At 35.8% G+C, this 19,987-nt stretch overlaps 1 protein-coding gene across 1 annotated transcript in view; it reads left to right on the forward strand.

Moving 5' to 3' along the window:
* Positions 1-19,987, forward strand: part of RDX (radixin) — a 42,498-nt gene that overhangs the window by 6,371 nt on the left and 16,140 nt on the right. Inside the window, exons 2-5 of the mRNA XM_075742254.1 lie at positions 1,812-1,883; positions 11,717-11,800; positions 16,727-16,822; positions 19,051-19,325. Of these exons, the coding sequence (XP_075598369.1) occupies positions 1,872-1,883; positions 11,717-11,800; positions 16,727-16,822; positions 19,051-19,325 (467 nt within the window). The 5' untranslated portion in view covers positions 1,812-1,871. The remainder of the gene's footprint in view (positions 1-1,811; positions 1,884-11,716; positions 11,801-16,726; positions 16,823-19,050; positions 19,326-19,987) is intronic.

Genomic DNA, 19,987 nt, shown 5'->3' on the forward strand with positions numbered 1-19,987 from the left:
TTAGTGAAAGGAGAGGAGGAGAGGGGACGATCTGTTCTGTGAACTAGAAAGGTGCTATTGAATTTTATCAAAATCCAGTGTTGTAAGGATCCAAACAAAGCTTTTTCCCCCTCCCCCCAAGCTTTTTTGGTTTAAAACAAAAAAAAGTGGGGGGATTGTGGAAAAGTGTATTCATATTTTTCAAGAATATATTGAACGATATCTTAGAATGGTAAAGTAGTCTTACTGATACTGTCCAATACTTTAGAATATCTTCCATAATTAAAAACATAATCCACTGGAATGTAATTGTCTCTATGTCGGGCAAACGTAGTATTACACTTCTATAGTTGTGCTACTTTGTCATAATGAATATAATTTAAAGATACTGTATTTTTTTCAGGCTCATTTTTCATTAAACAAAATTTGCTCCATATCTGCATTATACTATTAGATCTCTTTTTCTGTGATCTTTAGTCTCAACGTTACTTTTTCTTTACCAGCCAACAACATTGATGGTTTTTAAATTCTGTTTTCATCCTTTATCTCTTTTTTGCATTCCTTTTTTTCAAACATATCGCTACATATTAGAAAAAGAAATAAAAACAAAATGCTAGTGCACTTTAGGTTGCTTTGCAATTGTTTCTAATATTTACTGGGTTTTTTATTGCCAAGAAGCAAGGAAAGAATAACTTATTTTGTAAATATATATAACAATACTTTATATTGGCATTTTTCTTTATGAATGAGAAATTGTTTATACAAAAGTTTTTTGTTTTGATAAATGAATGACTGTAAAAATTTTGTTTTTCTCCTTATATGTATTTTTTTAAGCACTTCTGAAGATTTTATTCATCTGATGTAGTCATGCAGTTATAATACTGGAATCTCAGATTATTTGGAGTAGTATGTCACTATTTTTTATTTCTTTTTTAGTATGACTGTAATTCCAGTTAATATTATTTTTGAAGGCAATGCAGCTTTAGTCCTCTTTGCAGATCAGCAGTAGGACTGATTTATGGAAGTCATCACTTTAGAAGTGTGCAAGAAGGTGACCAGTTGCTTATTCTTTCTCAGTTACATAGCATTCTGCCTCCTTTTCAATTCATTCTACCAATAACATTGCAAGCATATTTTTTTCAAGGGAAGCATACTTTTTTCGAACCGAAGACAATAGTGAATACTTTCATTACTGTGTAGACATAACTTACAGCCTTTCTGCTTAAAAAAAAAAAAAAAAAGCTCTATTATTTTAAGCAGAGCAGCTATTCTTCCTTTTTTTACTGTGGTGGTGTACTTGCATTTCTCTTCATTTGGGAAAAATGACTGTATCATTCCTTTACTGAGAGAAATGGATGCTTTTATAGACATGGAATACAGTTTTGATGCTTTAACGTTATGTTAGGTTTCTTTTCTTTGTTTTCATGATGTTTCAAGTTTGACTAGAGTTGACATTAAATTGCAGCTTTGGAGTTCCTTGTACAAATTTTACTTTCTCGCAAATAATGTTAAAGGTTTCTAATACTAGAAGGTGTCTGATATCAAAAGTTTTAAAAAGAATTTGTAGCACTTGGGGAACTGTTGTCTGTTTATTCTAACATTAGTGGATTATTAGTCTACAAAAGCTAGAAAGGAGGTTACTACTTAGAGACCTGTAGATTCTGGTACTGGATAACTTACATTCTTTTTCTTTGTGTTATCTACTTAAAAGTGTATTTTGTACATGTAGAGCACTTGTTTACCTGCTTTGGAATTTGTACTGTTTGCTGTGAAGTACATGAACTCTGTTATGATTAATTTTAAAATAACCCTTTTAATTTTGTTTTTGACAGAAGGGGACAAATAGTTTGTAGAAGGCTTAAGTGGACAAGAGGCTAAAGAAAACAAGAAAAATGCCGAAACCAGTAAGTAGCTATTCTCGTCTTTAGATGAGCTTACTCATCTAAAATCTGAGAGGATTTTCACATTTTAGAATGGTGATCTTATAACAGCTCTAGTTGTTTTGACTCTGCCCTTTCTAGATTTCATAAGATCTGGTAGTGTACAATTGGAGTTAAGATAGTTTAATTACCAACGTGAAAAAAAGATCAAGAAAGCTCGGTACTGCAAGTTGCACGGAGACGGGGGCAGTACTTATAAACCACAATGAACTTAGAGCCCATTTGGCTGGCAGGAGGAATGACTTTTCAGGATTGTTGACTTTGAGATGATATACAGTGGTTAACGGAGGCATAATTTGAGCCTGACTCAATGTCTGTGAGAATCAGTGAAAGGATTTGCTGCAGGATTTGGTAGGGGAAGATAGAACATGTGTAAAGTGTCTGTGACCGCAACAGCACTAAATTAGGTGGGAGTTTTGCCATCATAGAGGGTATAACCTAGAAAGTAAGTGTTGAAAGGAGGAAATACGCAATGTTTGTCGTCTCCTATTCATTTCACTTCAGCTGAGATAAGAGTTCATCTACTTTCTATGCAGGGGAAAAAGAAATAATCCAATTTTGTTTTGATAATAGCTCTAGAATTCTTTGAGGAGATAATTATTTAGCATCTTGATTCTTTTGCTGTTGATGTAATATTGGTTGCTTAGGATTTCATGCGCCATGTGTTAAATTACTTTTGGTTGTCTCTTCCCCTTGTATTCAGAAAGGGAACCAAATTGTCAGGGGAGATTATTTCTGTTCAACTCAATTGATTTATGTAGTAGCTTTCAGGCTTGCTTTCTTTACTGATGTTTTATTGACGTAGTAGATCAGGAGCGGAGAAGGTATATTACTAAGAATAAATATGTCTGTGTGCATGTGTGTACACATATACATACCTATACATAGATGTATAAAAGGTTTTTGCTATTACTCAGAAATTACCAGTTTAAATAGTCTGTATTGCACACCAGTATTTGGAACTGGTACAGCCATACCATATTGTTTCTGTAATTTCTTCTTTCCCCCCTGTGGATTTGGGGCAGTATCTTAGCACTTTTGGAAGCTGGAAGTAGTTATTTGTATCCCGCCCCCTTCTTAGAGAAGGCTGCACTATTAAGGGCAGGAAAATAAATTAGAAGCGTACCATGTTCTGACCTTTTCGAGTCCTGGCTATGATTAATTGAGTAGTGCCTTTGACAGAGCTTCTCAACTGGAAAACCGTATTTTAAGAATAAGGCAGAGAGTCACTGTGAGCCCGTGTGGTTCCTGAGGCCTCCAACTTCATGCAGCTACAGATCTGTGAAGTCACAGAAGTGATGACTAGGAAAAAAGACAACCTGAGTGAGGTTACTTCTTTTTAAATTCTGGGATTGGAACTGTGTAATTTAGGCAGGCAGGGTTCCCTCTATTTTAAGGACCTGTGAAAATTGTAGGAAATACAGTTTTAGGGTTGTTCACAAGAAAAGCAATATCCTTAGAACTGAGATTGCAGAGGTGTTGGAAGAGCTCACAATCCACCCTAGGAATGGAAATTAGCTACGAGATCTTAGGAAAGAAGCTGGACTCAGGCCAAAGATGAGATTTTTTTTTTTCCTTTTATGAAGGGTTTTATATAGAGTTCTCATATGTTGGAACGTTCTTGTATGTCTCCTGATGATGTAGGCGTGTGTGAGAACTTTGAAGGAAATCAAGTGAAAGGAACCATTAAGAAATGAAATTAAATTGATTACATTTCTTGAAAAATGTCATATGGATTTCTTCCTGTAAACTACAGGTTTCTATAATTGTAATTGGTTAATGAAGAAGTAGCACACATGCCAAAGATAAAGTAATTTTTCCTATAAAAATCAAACCTCACATATTGCTCTGGTTTCTTCTTAAATGGTAGATTGCTTTGGAGCTTTGCCCCTTTTTTTTTTCCTCTTTTTTTTTTCTTCCATTCTTTAGAGACTGTAAGAGCCTAGTCATTGGTTCTGTTTAATGAATCCAGCATTGTTCTTTGAAGAGTCTTGCTGTTCTGCTTGTGTTTGATAGTACCGGACTGTAGAAGGTCTCTTGCTCTGGACATTCACTGTAGCTCTTACCAGTTGTCTTTAAAGACAATCCACAATAAGCAAATGTACTCCTAGTCCGGAAACTGTTTGTGCTTTAACTCCTTGTTCTTTATTTTCAATAGCTGTGGCAATAAGACTGTCAGTGTTCAGTAGTTTTATTATTGGAGGTCTTTTAAGCTGAAAACTAATGAAATAATCATGGATAAGACTTAAGAAAACCCAGTTAACATAATGGGTGAGATTTTTGACAGTGTCATTTTATAGCTCTCTTCTCTGTATTACTGTGATCTTTCATTTTTTCCCAGAAGTCCCAGTCTGAAATAAGGTTCATGTCACTGTGAATGATCTTCTTACACATGGTAGTAAAAGGTCGTTGTTGTTATGTGTTGGGGATTTTCTGTCTTAGAGGCTACTAGGTTAAAAGCCTTAAATAAAGTGTGCAAGTGACTTTAATATGTTAGTCCTTAGATAGTAAGATAATATGTGTCTGAAAAATACACATTATTGAAACATTTTCTTGTTTGCTTCAGTAGAAGAGTCTGTTCACTTCGGCTGTTTGTAACAAAGTGCCTTTCCATTCTTTCAAGCAGTTCACTCAGTATCTCCTGTACTTTTAAAACAAAATAGTTCTGAGACTTAATATTCTCAGTTCTGCCTAGCAGTGCAAAATTAAGTTTAATTTAGCTTCTGTTGTGATCCACCTAAAAAAAACCTGATGGCTGCTTTGTTTAATTAGGTCTTTGCTGCTGTAATCAAAATTGGAGCTGTTAATAGGGCTGTTCTCAGTATGCTTAGTTCTCTGCTTACTGAAGAGTAGAATATTTGTTAAATCTTATTTTCAGTGCTTTCTTCCTAAAAGAACAGATACAAAATGTTTCTCAGCTGTATGCCATTCTCCCAGATCTTCACTAAAAATAGAAACATAGAAACTAAAATTAGACATCGTTAGTTACATAACTGTTAATCATTTCATAGGCTAAGAAGATTAGGTTTAATTGACTGAAATATTAGTTGCACTTACAGGGTATAAGAGGAGTTAAAATTATAAGCTGTTTTTCCTGGTAGTTTGCAGCATTTTTGTACAAGACTGCAAGGTGTGAAAGAGAAAGCATTATGCTGGGTAGTAACAGGAGTAGATGTCAAAGTCTAAGATTAAAAAAGGATTATTTTTTAAGACTTCTTCAGCATTTTATGATATTTTATATTCAGAAGGAGTAGATACTAGATTCTGGAATAATGTGGATGTTTAAAAATTGAATTAATATTTACAAGATCAAGTTAATTTCTGTAAAGTGGTTGAATTGAAATAGTGTATAAATTTTTTACTATAGTGCAGTGTTTGAATTTATGGTTTCAGTATACGATTTCTGCAGCATAAATAGGCAACTGATGTGAGTTTGGAGGACTGCTTTCTTTTGATTTGCCTATTAGTAAAATCTGTTTGCCATTATTCTATAGCCTTCTGTTCCTAATGCTGTTTAATCCTTACCTTTTTACCTTATCTTCTTCATTAATTTTTCTCTTGCATCTCTTCTTACGTCTGCTTTGAGGTTGATGTGGAGATTGTGCTGTGTATATTTGTATAGTGTGTTAAGCAGTGGGACCAATATACTGCTACTCCTTAACACAAATAGTTTAATATGCAAACTTGATATAGTAGTCAGTTGAACTAGTGTGAAGAAACTCTTGGAAGAAACTTTTTTGCTATATGCGGTTTTCTTATAAATAAGAATTGGACTGGTTTCCGTGGCTTTTACATGTGACTAATTCATATTGCATTTATTAAAACAAATTTAAACCACTGTAAACCTTTTCCATTTTAAAATTAAAGGGCTTTCTTAGTAAATATTGGTACCTACTCGGTTTTGGGCTTCCTGATGAAAGCTGAAGTGCCACAACTAATATCTGCAAACGATGGCTGACATACAGTAATAGGAAGTATTAGACTGTTAAGCTAACACTCAGGTTTGGTCCATATTCTGTGGAGTGTATCTACGTTTGAGGAGAGGTCCAAAGGTTAATGTAGTGACTGTGCAATATCACATTAAAGTGTGGAGGGTTAAAGTTAGGTACTACAAGGAAGCATAGAAATATTTTTTCAAGTCCTTAAAGCAGTGAAAGAATACAACAAAAATATAATTCTCATATGAAATGTGTGTGCATGGATGTTTATTGTTCCAGGTATGTTCATTGACTATACTCTTTATTGGTTTGGATAAATTCTTCAATAGATAAATTGCATTAGATTGTTTTTTATAAATACTATTTTGTGAGCTGTGGCAAATGTCCTTATAACCCATTAGCAACATTTGTTACCAAAACATTAGTTGCTCCCTTCATAATGAATAATCAACATGTATGTGTGTGTTTTTCTCTTTCCCTTGTCTATGTTTAATCATTCTGAAACAAGTCTGGTAAAATACAGATAAACTCAGACTGCTAGTTCTGATATCAAGGACCTGGACAAGCTTGAGCAGTGGATCCATATGAACCTCGTGAGGTTCAACAACACCAAATGCAAGGTCCTGCACATGGGTCAGGGCAACCCCCAGTATCAATACAGGCTGGGGGATGAAGGGGTTGAGAGCAGCCCTGTGGAGGACTTGAGGGTACTGGTGGATGACATGGTGGACATGAGCTGGCAGTGTGCGCCTGCAGCCCAGAAAGCCAACCGTATCCTGGGCTGCATGCAAAGCAGCGCGACCAACAGGTCGAGGGAGGTGATTCTGCCCCTCTACTTTGCTCTGGTGAGACCCCACCTGGAGTACTGCGTCCAGCTCTGGGGTCCCTGGTACAAGAAAGACATGGAGCTGCTGGAACAAGTCCAGAGGAGGGCCGCTAAAAATGATCAGAGGGCTGGAGCAGCTCTCCTATGAAGACAGGCTGAGAGAGTTGGGAGTGTTCAGCCTGGTGAAGAGAAAGCTCCAGGAAGACCTTATAGCAGCCTTCTAGTACCTGAAGGGGGCTTGCAAGAAAGATGCAGACAAACTTTTTAGTAGGGCCTGTAGTGATTGGACAAGGGGTAATGACTTTAAAATGAAAGAGTGTAGATTTAGACTAGATATAAAAAATAAAGTTATGATGTGGGTGGTGAGACACTGGAACAGGTTGTCCAGAGAAGTTGTGGGTGCCCCATCCTTGGAAGTGTTCAAGGCCAGGTTGGATGAGGCTTTGGGCAACCTGGTCTAGTGGAGGGTGTCCCTGCCCATGGCAGGTGGGTTTGAAGTAGGTGGTCTTTAAGGTCCCTTCCAACCCAAACCATTCTAGGATTCTTTAAGGTGAAGAAGATAACTGTCACAATGCAAGGGTTTAAAGCATTATTATTTGGGAAAAGTTGATTACAAATAGACTTAAAAGTATATATATGTATCCAGATACTGCCTTGTCAGACATAAGGAAAAACTATGCTTTTTGTAGCAATTTTTTCCAAATGTTTGGTGATCCTTTTGTGGTGAAAGGTTTCTGTCCTTGGCCACTTGTTTTATAGTGTTCAGTATAGGCAAGTGAGCCATGCTAAATAGTCACTTTAAAAGCTGTGAGGTAGGCACCGGTATTCTAAACAGAGATTTGGTGCTCTGAAATACAGCTTTGCAGTAGTGTTTTCCTAAATGTCCAGCAGACTTTTTTCTATGCTATGCTAAACTTCACTGTGTTCTTTATTCCCTCTTACAGCAGCTTTGTTTATAAAATGCACTTTTAAAGGCAGCCAACTGAAGAAAACTTTGTGTTAAGCATTTTCTTCCTCTTAGAATTTTTTTTAAAAATTAAAATAATTAATTAACCTGCCCTTTTATCTTCTCCATTATGGCCTTTTAAATACAGCCTATGCTTGTCTAGATGCTTGGCTTATGTAATTTAATGTACAGCTGTATAAAGGCAATATATTCAGGGTGGAATTCTGCCAGAAAGAGGCAAACCCTAAAGTTGTTCACATTTTGCCTATGGGTTGTGGGTTTTCTTTGTAAATGCCACCTTCTTCCCAGCACAAGAGCGCACTTCTTGTCCTAGCTTTACTGGATGAATATCAATATAGTCATATATCTAAAGTTGGAGCTGAGAAGCTGTCTTATGTCCCCTGCATTAAAATTATATATGGCTCCATGGGTTGGGTGATGGAAGCATTTTTGGTGGTTTGGTGGGGTTTTTTGTTTACTGTGTATGTTGCAGTGGCCCAAGTCAGTGATTTGTGGTGCTGGGTGTAAGAGGGCTGGTCTAGGAGTGCCGTATTGCTGGGTGTCGATTCTGTCTGTCATTGAGGAGCTGCTGTTCAGGTATGACATTGCCTGGTGGGGAGGATCTCTCACTACATGGACCTTGCTAGAGAGTTCACAAAGTCTGAGTTACCCAGTTACTAAGCCTACAATAGCATTTTTAAGTATTTCCCAGAAATGATCACTGTATTTTAGTATTTAATATTTGTGTGGAGATCTCTAGGTCAGTAATAAGTGATATAAATTGTTCAACTGTGGCACCAAAAATAATGTTTACCTATAGCCACTTTCTAATTTTAAAATAAAAAAAGAAAGATGTTTGCTCAGGCATACTGCTGTGAATTGCAGAACCACCTAGAGAGTTTCTTGATTAATTTACCAGGGTAGGATCCTTTGAAGGCATCTACTCAGAGTTCAGTCAAAGTTACGTATGAATATACCAAATGAGACTTATTGCAGCTCTTACCCCGAGCCCATGCACAGCTGAATGGGATTTGTCTCACGACTGAGCAGCTGAGTAATTGGCTAAATCTTGTCTAGTGCTTTGTCATAGTTTCTGAAGTTTGAAGGAAGATGTGTAATCCTGGTGAGAGCGAGATTGAAAATCAGGCATTAAATGGGTCTTGCGGTATGAGTAGTGGTAGCCTTCCAACACATGCCGCAGGAAACCTTCATACATTTCTCTTGTCACTATTGCAAGAGCTCCTTCCTGTTTCTGTATTCATGTGGTAAAGTCGGTTCAGAGTAGTCATGTTCAGATTAGTGTCTGTCTCCATAATTTGTGGTTCACATAATTTCACCCTGTCACCAGTGTCACATTAGGAGTGTTACTTCAAAGTAGCTGGATGCCCAACAGAAGATTACATGAGTGACAGTCCATTGCTGAATTTACTGAGCCATCTTTCTCTGCCTGCGTTTTCTCAATTCCCTGCTTTATTTATAATGTGGAAACTTCCCCCATGGCTCTTCTTAGTGTAGTTGATTAGCTTTATTTTACAGACAATGCAACTGACACCTGAGGTTTTATTTTTTGTTGAGTGCATGCTGTGTGATGGAGGCTTGGATTTGAGAAGTAAACCTTCTGGGCTCAGTCTCTGGTTTTGCCAAAAGTAACTTGCTTATTTTCCATGCCCAGAAATAACTGAAGCTGTGAAACATGTTATAAGGTTGTAAAAGCTCAGTATTTGTATGCCAAAAATCTAAGCCAGTCCAAGCGTCTTCAGAAGGAAAATGATCAACTGTAGTGTTACCTTCATAGGTCTCTTCTTAAGTCATATCATAAAAGGTAATATTTTAATATTGCTATCATTTAATTTTCAACTTTCTTAGTAGAACTGAAAGTGTAAATATTAATTAGCATTTGGGTGATCTGTTACTCAGAAGTTCAGAGAAAAATAAAATTGCTGAAGACTTAAGCAGTTATTGTAATGCATAGAAGTGACTAGGTACTCCTAATGTGTATTTGTATTTATTGTAGATGTAGCAGTTCTGTACTCTTACAGCACTCTGCTTTTATTTGAGGTACTAACATCCAGAAGAGAACAGAATCTACAAGCTGTGTTGAGTTTGCCTCTGTATTACATTTATTATTTTACTGTTTGACTATTTTAATTCTTGTGAGGGATGGAGACTTTCAGGTAGTAATTCTTGCATTTGTAGAAGATGACATTTGTTACAAGGATATTTATGTAAGAAGTTCTGCTGCAACTCTAAAGTCTGCTGGAGTTAGTTGAACTTGCTGTGCTTTGTAAATCTTTTGTGATGCTTCTTGTTTTGGCAATGCTGCTGTTACATAATGGAGCGCATTGGCATTTAATAAAGTTACATTTTAGCCTTATCCCTTGTAACTTGCTTACTTGTAGCTGCCTTAAAGCAGGCTTCATTTTTAAAATTTAAAAGCTGCTTAATAAAATTTAACTTTTTGTAATTAATGGGCGACCCCCCACACTTAAACCAGTGCAACTGGCAGTGAATTAGACCACTATTTAAAATGGGTTGTTCTGTTAGAGAATAAGCAATTTTTCTCTCTTGAAATGGGTAGTGAGAGAATCTACAGAAAACACCTCTTTTCCGTCCTCCTGACACATACCCTCTATTTATTTTTTTTTGCAATAAAAATTTGCTATCTTTTACTCCAAAGCCTTCAACTCTTGTTCTTTATCAGTGCACACAAAAAAAGTTTGTTAACCCCCTGCTATCTTCCTTGTTTGCAGGTCTATAACCGAGAGGGCCTCAGACTCCCACTACTCTTGTGTATCCAGCTCATGCCCAAAGTTGTTTACCTTGACACTAAAGAAGGGAGTGAACAAGCTTAATCTCTTGCATGGGGACTAACTTCTATCTAGTTTTCTTTCACACCTTAATCTCCCTTGTGTTCTGTCTTGTGGAGACTTTTTCCAGACTCTCACTTCTCAAAGTATTCCACCTGGTGGCAAAATTAGGGAAATAGTTAATAGAAATGATTTATACAGGCATAGATCAAGTAGTCTAAGAGCCTGTAATACAAGTCCTAATTTATTCCTGTTCCATATTTTGTGGTAGAGAGAGAAATTAGAATATATCTGAGCACCTTAAATAAGTTTCATGTTTGGTTTTTTTTTGCACTTATAGCAATGTAGGTTTGACCTTTGCCACTTTATATTCCTATTCACTAAAGATAAATACAATGTGATACCTTGGCAGTAGGAGTGAAGGACCATTTTAACAGTGAGAAGACAGTATCGTGTATTTAGTACTTTGTTCTGTTTCATGAAAATTCTTGCTTCTCTGTGTACCAGTTGATGAGAAATTGGAACAGACTGTTGTACTTCCAAGTAAGATAGGCATCCAGATATCTCGTGGAATATTTGCCTGCTTGTTTTAGAACAAATAAAACCAGTTACTGTCAGGAGTCATCTGGAAAATGGTCCTCTATTTCAGGAGATAGTAGTAGTTCATTGAATGGTGGTGGGTTTTCAGCCTTGTAGTAAGGGAATTAAATCGGATCAGTATTAAGGGGAGCTAAATTGTATGGTTCCTCCTTCCATTGATGTAAAATCTGCTATTAGTCTGTCCTGAGGTCTACAAGCTCAAGTCCTATATACTTTAAGACCGCTGAACCTCTTAATTTTAGAAATGGCAGGGCAGGAGGCTGCTTGTCTTTTTATATTGACATGTATAAATACCTTAAAATGATAATGTATATAACTAGGAACACATTTGGGAAGCCCACTGAAAGATAGTGCCCAGTAGCTGAATGTCCCAATGTTCTCTGAGTGTTCAGTAGTCACATGAGCTATCCCATTAAATTGATTTTTAACTCTGTTCCCTAGTTTGACCTTCAAACCTAGTGTTAAATATTATCCTGAATATACTTTTATACTAAATAAAAGATGAGATTTTTTTGCAGGTTCAAATTTTCCATTTTTATATCTGCTGTGTTCTTTGTGTATACAAGACCATTAAAATTGTTGAATTTACTTACCATATATTGTTTCTTACAGGCTAATCACAGTGTATAGAAGCATTACACTGTTACAGTATAACTTAAATATTTCTTTATTTTCTGTAGATCAATGTCAGAGTAACCACAATGGATGCAGAGTTGGAATTTGCCATCCAGCCCAATACAACAGGCAAGCAGCTCTTTGATCAGGTAACTTATACGTGTCTCTGTGGATGTATGTGTGCAAACACATAAAACCATTGTGGGCATTGAGGCATAGTTTGAGAAAGCGGAAGTGTTCTCATGTATAGATTATGTTTTTCCTTACGTTATCTAAGCTATGCTCTCAGTTAGTTTGAACTTCTTCATTTCTTCTCATGGAGTATTAAATTCAAAGACAGCTCTGTGTAAATAGATTAACAGTGAGGCTTCAGTTGAGTCATGCATATAGAAGTGCTTTGAAATTAATATTTTTTTATGTCTAATCACATTATAATTGAAACTGCAATATAATTGTTAGAATTACATGGATGAGAAATTTGTATAGTCTTCACTAATTAATAATAAATGTAACAGTAAATGTTCATTAAGGAAAGGTAACATCTTTTGGGTTTTTTGCAAGAATGGAAGCTGTAGATACTTTTCTACTTCCTGAATGTTAGAAAAGAAATGTTGTCCTGTGATCCAGTTTGAAATATAAGTTAAAAAAAAAACTAAGTGGAAAAGTGAAAATGATGGCTTTAACGTGCTTATGGATTGTAGACCCATCAGAACTACGCATTCTCACTTGATAGTGTGTCTGTCATACACCAGTCAAATGGGCTAAATGAATGATTTCTTAAAAAGGATTGTTCTCACATTCATTTTATGTGATGTTAGCCATCAGAATCTTGAAACAATTTTTTGATCTAGGTTGTGGAGTGTTATAGAAGAGAAGCTTGTCAATGTCTGGTTTTGTTTTTCCTTGAGAAACCAGTAAATATATTATGTAGATCCAAGATGTATGCATTTAGTAAAAAATGGAGAAATATTTGAAATTAATCTTCAAAAACAATTTTAAATATATCAACGATTATGTCTAGTAGAACTGTTGTTTCTGTTCACTCCTCTATAGGTGCTTAAAGTGTGTAATAATGGGTATTAAGAGAAAATAACACATTGAAAGAGTTCTTTAAGAACTCTCAAACCTTTAATTGACCTTTAACAGTATTAAATGTCTTAGTATGTAAGTTGAAAGGGGGAGAATATTTATGGTTTTGTAACACTGAGCTTTTTCTTTTAGAGAAAAGAAATTTTATTTGCAATTTTTGTTTGAAATGACTGTTTGACTCTTAACTCTTCAACCCCCTTTCCCCTTTCTCTTAACATCAGTAGCAGTGTATCTTCAGCCTCTACATAAGAATAGGCTCCATGACTCTTAGAAAGACTTCTTGAAGAAACAGGCTGTCCTGCTTTTTGTCTAACCAACACCACCATCAAATAAAAAGCATAGTATTTTGTAGCACAGAAGCCTCAAGCTGTTACTTGTCTTTTGCCAACCTTTGCTATCTTCTGCCCTGCAGTATTGGGTGGGGTGACGTTCTGCTGTGTAATGTCTTGTGCCCAGGTAATCAGGTTCATCCAAATTGGGGCATTCACAAACAGAGAACAAAGACAAAGCTCTGAATTCTTTTTTCATGCTCTCTTCAACTTTGTTCCTCAATTCACTGTGTGGCTTTTAACACCACCAGCTCTTACAATCAACTTCTGGAAGTTTAAATTGAAAATTTGTTAGATCAAGCAAAATCAACCAGCATAGTTGTGTGTGAGGAGAAGCATTTTCAGCCTGATCTTAAACTCATACGTGAGTTCCACAGAGTAACATCAAGAGCTGAACTGTATTGCAAAAGCAGCATGAAATTTTCAGAGAAAGTTATGCTTTTCCCTATAGAAAGGTAACTGAATAGCACTGTTATTGAAAGGATTGGTCTTCAGGGCTTATGCAGAAACGGTGGACGTGGCAGTAGACTTGTTGGTTATTGCTTGCAGAAAATAACCTCCTCATGAATTTAGCTGTTGTCTAGTGCTCGTCTATGTTTTTGGTGAACAACTTGTCCTATTTTTCAGTCTTTTAAGCTTTTAGTTGGTGTTTTCTGGAGTTGTTGATTTGTTTCCCATTCCATGTATGTGTTTTCATCATCTTATCTACTAGCAGACAAGAATTCAGCATTTGAGGTCTGTGGCTTTCTCTTTTCTCTTCCATTGTGAAACTCAGTATAGTTCTTATTTATTGTACAAACCCATTTCTTTTTAAAATTACTCGTAATTCAGAAGGTGTCTTAAGACAGATTTATTGTTAGTCCTTCTGACTATCCTATCAATTGTCAGAACAGGCAAGAGGGGATCTGTCCTCCTTTAGTCACCCAGTTTAGCATCTGTAACTTTCCTAGGAGAGAGAGAACCCTGTGGTAGGTATGTTTCCACACATGGGTGGTAATGGTGGGGGTTGTTTTGTTTTGTTGTTTTCAGTAAGATCTTATCACTGAGCATCAGTACCTCTGGTTTACTGTAGTTACCATTCAGAAAGAACGGGAGGGTTGTCTCCTTTATTTCAAGTTATACCTCACTGTCTTTCCTGGATATCACAGAAGCTTCTCTTATGCTCTTTAGGAAGCTTACTCAATGAAATTCTTCCTAGATTGTCTTTATGTGTATGTTTTGATTTGCCAAAACATGTATACTTTTCTAGTTGCTTTTCTTCTCCAAGAAGTTTGTATTGCCTATTAATAGTCAAGTTGTAGGATGTGATGGTAGATAAATCTGTTTTTCAGATTTTTTTTACTGTTTTTCATATCATGCTACCGCAATGTATAAGCGCTTATATTATTTTAGTACAAAGTTTCAGAAATTTTTTTTCTCTTTTCTTTGAGCTGAGAGGCAGTGATAGATGATGCTCTTTCCTTATTTGTGGAGCCCGAAGTAAAACAGGCTAATGTGTAAGCTGTTCTTAGTGTTGATTTGCAAGCGTGTGCAACTCTGTATTGCAGTAGACAAGTTGTCTGTATTTAAATAATGTGCAGTGTGCGTCTCGGTTGAAGAGCCATAGTTAGCAGGTAAGAGCAAAATGTTTTGATGTGAGCATAATCACTTGTCCCCTTTGCCTTATGGGCAGAGCTGTTGAGCATCTGCAGTTCTTACTGACTTTTGCAGCTCAGAGGGTTGATCAGGTACAAAGGCTCAACTTGGACAGCTGCAAAGTAAAGAACATTCTCAGAGTCATCTGATAAAGCCATAGTTTGAGCAGCAATGTATAGGAGATCTGTGCCAAAAGAAGCAGCAGGTCTAAAATTTCAGTGTTGGGACACCAAATTTAATGTTACTCAGGATCATAGTAGTAACATGAACTTGTTCTTAACATTTCTTATGTTAAAGTAAATGGTGTAGAAATTCTACAGAGAAAATAACTGTTCGCTAGAGGAACGAGGTTGGATCCATGAACATTGTCAATTCTGTGCTTTGGAGCTTGAAGGTGAAGGGATAGAGGAGGAAAAAAGGTGCACTTGAATGATTGTTAAGTAATAATACAAATATGCAAGGCATCAGAAGTAAGTTTGCACAGCTATCTTGTGACATTTTCTAATTCTCAAAATCTTAATTTTGCAACCCGATAGTACTACTTTAAAATGGAGGAGGATCTATGTGTAAAATTCTATTTACTTCACATGCATCTGAATGCTTCCATAAAACAGCCTTCAGTAAACCAGCTTGCCAGCATGGTCCAACCTGAGAACATACGTAAGTACTGCCATCCTGGATCTTTTGGAGCCAGAGTTTACAGTTATTTAAAATCTTTGCTGGACCTTTCCATTTAATCGCTTATTGAATCCATGTGCATTTTTACTATGCAAGACTTGTAAGATAGTTCCATAGTTTCATTCTGTGTAATAAAAGTGCTTCTATTTGTTTGCTTTGACCTGCTATCTAATGATTTATGTTGATTCTCTTAATTCTTACATTATGAGAAATAATGAATAATTATTCCCTATTTTTCTTCTACATACCGTGCAAGTTTTATAGACCTGTATCATATTTTTCCTTTCCTTGTTTCTCTGTCAGTAGTCTTAGTTCTTGTATTAGCTATGCAGAAAATATTCAATATCACCGATCATTCTTTTCAACGTTTCTGAAACATTTCCAGTGCTGCAGCATCCTTTAAGTTGATGTGACTAGTCCATATGTAGTGTTAGGGATTTGGGAATACCATGGATGTGTATAGTAATATAACAGCTTTGTTGCTTTTTTTCTTTGCAACAAGAAGTTTGATCGCATAATTAAAATTGTTGTCTTTTATGTACAGCATTTTGTTTTTATTAAATATCATCTTTTATTGAGGTTCATCTTCCTTTTTACTGTTCATTCGCAGATCTTTATAGAAGGTTTTCTACAGCAGATTTTGTCACATCAGTTTCATCCTTATTTGCAGATCATATATGAAGTCCTGGGGGACTTCCCTAGCCATTAGACTACAAGTCTGTTGTAAAAACAGTTTGTTTGATTTTATTTTATTTTTTTTAAATTTTCTTTTAACTAGTATATCTGTAAAAAGGCCTTCCCTCTGTTCAAGGACAATTTTTGTTTCTTTAGTAGCCTTTGGTGATAGACCTGATCAGAAATCTTACAGAAAATCCATGTATTGTTTATCAGCTAGATCATCCTTATCCCATTCGCTCTTAGAAGATCTCAAATATTTGAAGGAGGTGCTTCATCCTCATTACATCATACTTGTCCACAAGTATTATTCTTTATTTTAGTTTCACCAGTTGTCTTCTGTTGAAGTGGACTTCTCTGTGGGTCTGCAGATCACTTCCCAGAACTGCTTTCAAATATCAGTGTCCCATTTGCTACCTTGTATTCCTCAGGTGCTGAGTTTGATGTACGCAGTAAGCTGCAGGTTCTGGTTGGTAGTTTGGCAACACAGTGTTTGAGTTTAGAACTCTGAGGTGAATGCTTCCCTCAACCTGATGTTTTGCTACTATTTTACTTGTTTCTTGTAAAACCTGATTATATTTCAGTTTGAGATGGTTTCTGTATCTTAATTATCATAAAAAAAATTCCTGTTGTAGTGATTACTGATGATTATGGATCATTTATCTTTAGGTGGTGAAAACTGTTGGTCTTCGTGAAGTCTGGTTTTTTGGGCTACAGTATGTGGACAGCAAAGGCTACTCAACTTGGCTGAAGCTAAATAAGAAGGTAACAATTCCCTAACATCTAGGCAAGAGTACAGTTTTGAAATACTACTTTTATAAGGCTTTCTGCTTTAATGTAGGTGAGATATAGCTGGCTTCAAATTTAGTTGAAAAATTGCTTTTCATTTGCTTTAAATGACAAAATACAGTGTTAAGTTTAGTTAGTTACCAAAGAATATGCAAAGCTGCATCAACATTTAATTTGAGAAGGAGATACTGTTTCCTGTATTTCCAGTACCGTGGTGATGCATGCATTAGGAAAACTTAAATTCATATGATGTCCTGTTTTCACATAGCAAAATATAATAGAATAAATGTTTTACAGTTGTGTGTGAAGTATTTGAGCTTTGGGGATTTGCGTGTATACAGCTATAGATCTTTAAACAAGGCATCAATAATAGGCTCCTAAACTTCTGTTTAGTTATCAAATAGGAAGATTTTAAGATAATTTTTGTTTTCCCCAACAGCACTGAGCACCTTGTCTCTCTCATCTATTGGGAACCAGGTCCCTTTACTTTAAATTCTGTTTATGAATTTGAATGTCACTTTTTATTTTATTATCAGCTGTCAAGTTTTTAATGGCATTGTTTAGAATAAAGAGGTTTGTGTTTTGGTTTTTTTTTTTTTAGTTCAACTTAGTCAAGATTACCTTCTTATCGTCAGTATTAGGAGATAAATTGGGAGGTTTTTAGGAGCAAGTCCCACTCTGCATTTTATATAATCTTTCCTTCTCCTCTGTGGTAAAACCAGTGAGTTGAACCTGCTAACCACCACAGCTGTCTGCTAGAATTTCACATCTCTGTCTTGTTTCATAGGCAATAAATATTGTAGTGCTACAAATATTTTGCTAACCCTAATGGTTTGCCTCCAGTGGTTCAAGACTACAGGATTTGGTGCATCATTTGTGAAAAATACACAAAACGTTGCTCTATGAAAGTCTTTAGTAAGTTAAGTTGCTGGTGCAGTTCAGGAGCATCAAGTGTGTGCTAATTTCTTTAACTTGGTCTAAGACAGTTATCTTTCTCGTGGGTGTTTGTTTTTTGGTTGGTTGGTCATTGTCCCTTGCCCCAAAGTTGTAATGTTTGATTCTTAAATGCATCATCATAAACTGGCTCTAACTTGTAAGTTACTATTTAAATATTTGCGTTAAATGCAGATAAGATTTGATAAATCACAGAGTAGATGTGCAAATAAGGCTTTATTATGGTAAGAGCACAACTAATTGATCATTGGTGAGGTTAAAGTGAAATACTGTGTATGTAAATCAGAAGCAGATGGACAATAATGAAATGTGAGCAAAACTTATAAAATTGACATCTGAAATGTTGAATATAGTACTTATGCTGCCTTACATATGTGATTAAATGGTTGCATTGTATTTACAGTTTTTTATACTTCCTACAAGTCAAGCTGACAGATGCATCATTTCATGTGTAGTGAAAAAGTTCTAGAGGGACTGTTAGTTCACATAAAATTAAATGTGTAATAAAGTGCTTGAGGAATTGGGATGTATGAGATTTATTATGAATGTACCTTTTAACAACCACTGGATTATTTATGTTAAAATTAGTTTAACATCAAATTGGTTTGAACGTTTTTGCTTTAGTCATAATTGGTGCTGAAAGCTGGGCCCAAATGAAATGGAAAATTTGCATAAAATTGAGGTTTTGTTGAAATTTGAAGTAGACACTCGTTTAAGATGACCACACTGGATCTCTTCACAGAAATCATGATTACAAGACATAACTATTCTAGAAGAATAATGTGTTTAATGGAATGCTGTGGGTTTGCACAGGAACAAAGCACATTTTAGTTCAATAGTTCAAAGACTTTTAAAAGAATCCAAGTTTATACTTATATTGAAGAAAAGTGCTGTTGTTCTTGCTAAAGAAACCTTGTGACACCCTAATTTGTTACTTCCTGCAATTTATCCTTGGATATAGTTACAACTTGTTTCTTTCTAGATCTTTATTGTGATAAATACAAATTCACACAAGACTACAAAAAAACCCCACTCTTAAGCAGCTTTTGAGTAGTATTTCAAAATTGTCTGATTTATCTAAATTGCTGTACTTGATTCAGTGCCACATGAACCTTTAGTGAGTTCCACAGTGGGCTTGTCAGTAAGCGTTGGGTTTCAGTGTAGAGGAGCTAAAGAGTTCATTACTACTGCATTAATTATATTTAATATACCATTTAGTGCGCTTTTTTTTTTTAATTCCTCTCCTTCAGGTAACACAGCAAGATGTAAGGAAAGAAAATCCTTTGCAGTTCAAGTTCAGGGCCAAATTTTTTCCAGAGGATGTATCTGAAGAATTAATTCAGGAAATAACTCAGAGACTTTTCTTCCTGCAAGTCAAAGAAGCAATCTTAAATGACGAAATATATTGCCCGCCAGAAACTGCAGTTCTTCTGGCTTCTTATGCTGTCCAGTCCAAGTATGGAGATTACAGTAAGGAGATACATAAACTAGGCTACCTAGCCAATGACAGACTTCTCCCTCAGCGGTGAGTGAGACTACAGATGTTTTACACCTGCTGCATATAAACTTGAACAGCACATTTTTCATAATTAAAATATTAAGTGATGATGTGCATTTAATGGTAGTTTTCTTAAGAGTGCATGTTATGCTAGTAAAATTTAGAGATCGTAATTTAGACTCTAAATAACAAAGAAGCATCACAACCATGGGTTTCTTGAGGCCTGTTTCCTGTCCTGTCCACAACCATCTGTACAGATTTAGTTGAACAAATGTCCAAAGTACTCCAAAATGATATAATGTTCCTGGAAGCTTGCTTCTGCTAAATTAAAATCAAAATAATATAGAAGTCACTAAGATTCATTTGATATTCACTCCTTTTCTTGAGTTCTTGATGTGTTTGCACACTTAAATGATGATAATTTCCTGAAAGTAACTATAAAGTATATTGTAAATAAAATATATTGCAAAAAATGCTAGCCTGGACAGAAAATTTAGAAACTAAATTGTTGCCATTGCTGTTGAGCATAAACTTTTTTGAATCAGTGACTCATCTAGGTGATTAGGAAAACTAAACACCAAGATTATATTTCTGTTTCTTTACAGAACTGAGTCCATGCTCCTGGCATGTTTTGGCAGCAAGAGAAGCATTGCAGCAAAAATGTACAAGATTAGACAATTATGTTAGTG

This window comes from Balearica regulorum, chromosome 1 (genome assembly GCF_011004875.1).
Source record: "Balearica regulorum gibbericeps isolate bBalReg1 chromosome 1, bBalReg1.pri, whole genome shotgun sequence".
NCBI lineage: Eukaryota > Metazoa > Chordata > Aves > Gruiformes > Gruidae > Balearica > Balearica regulorum.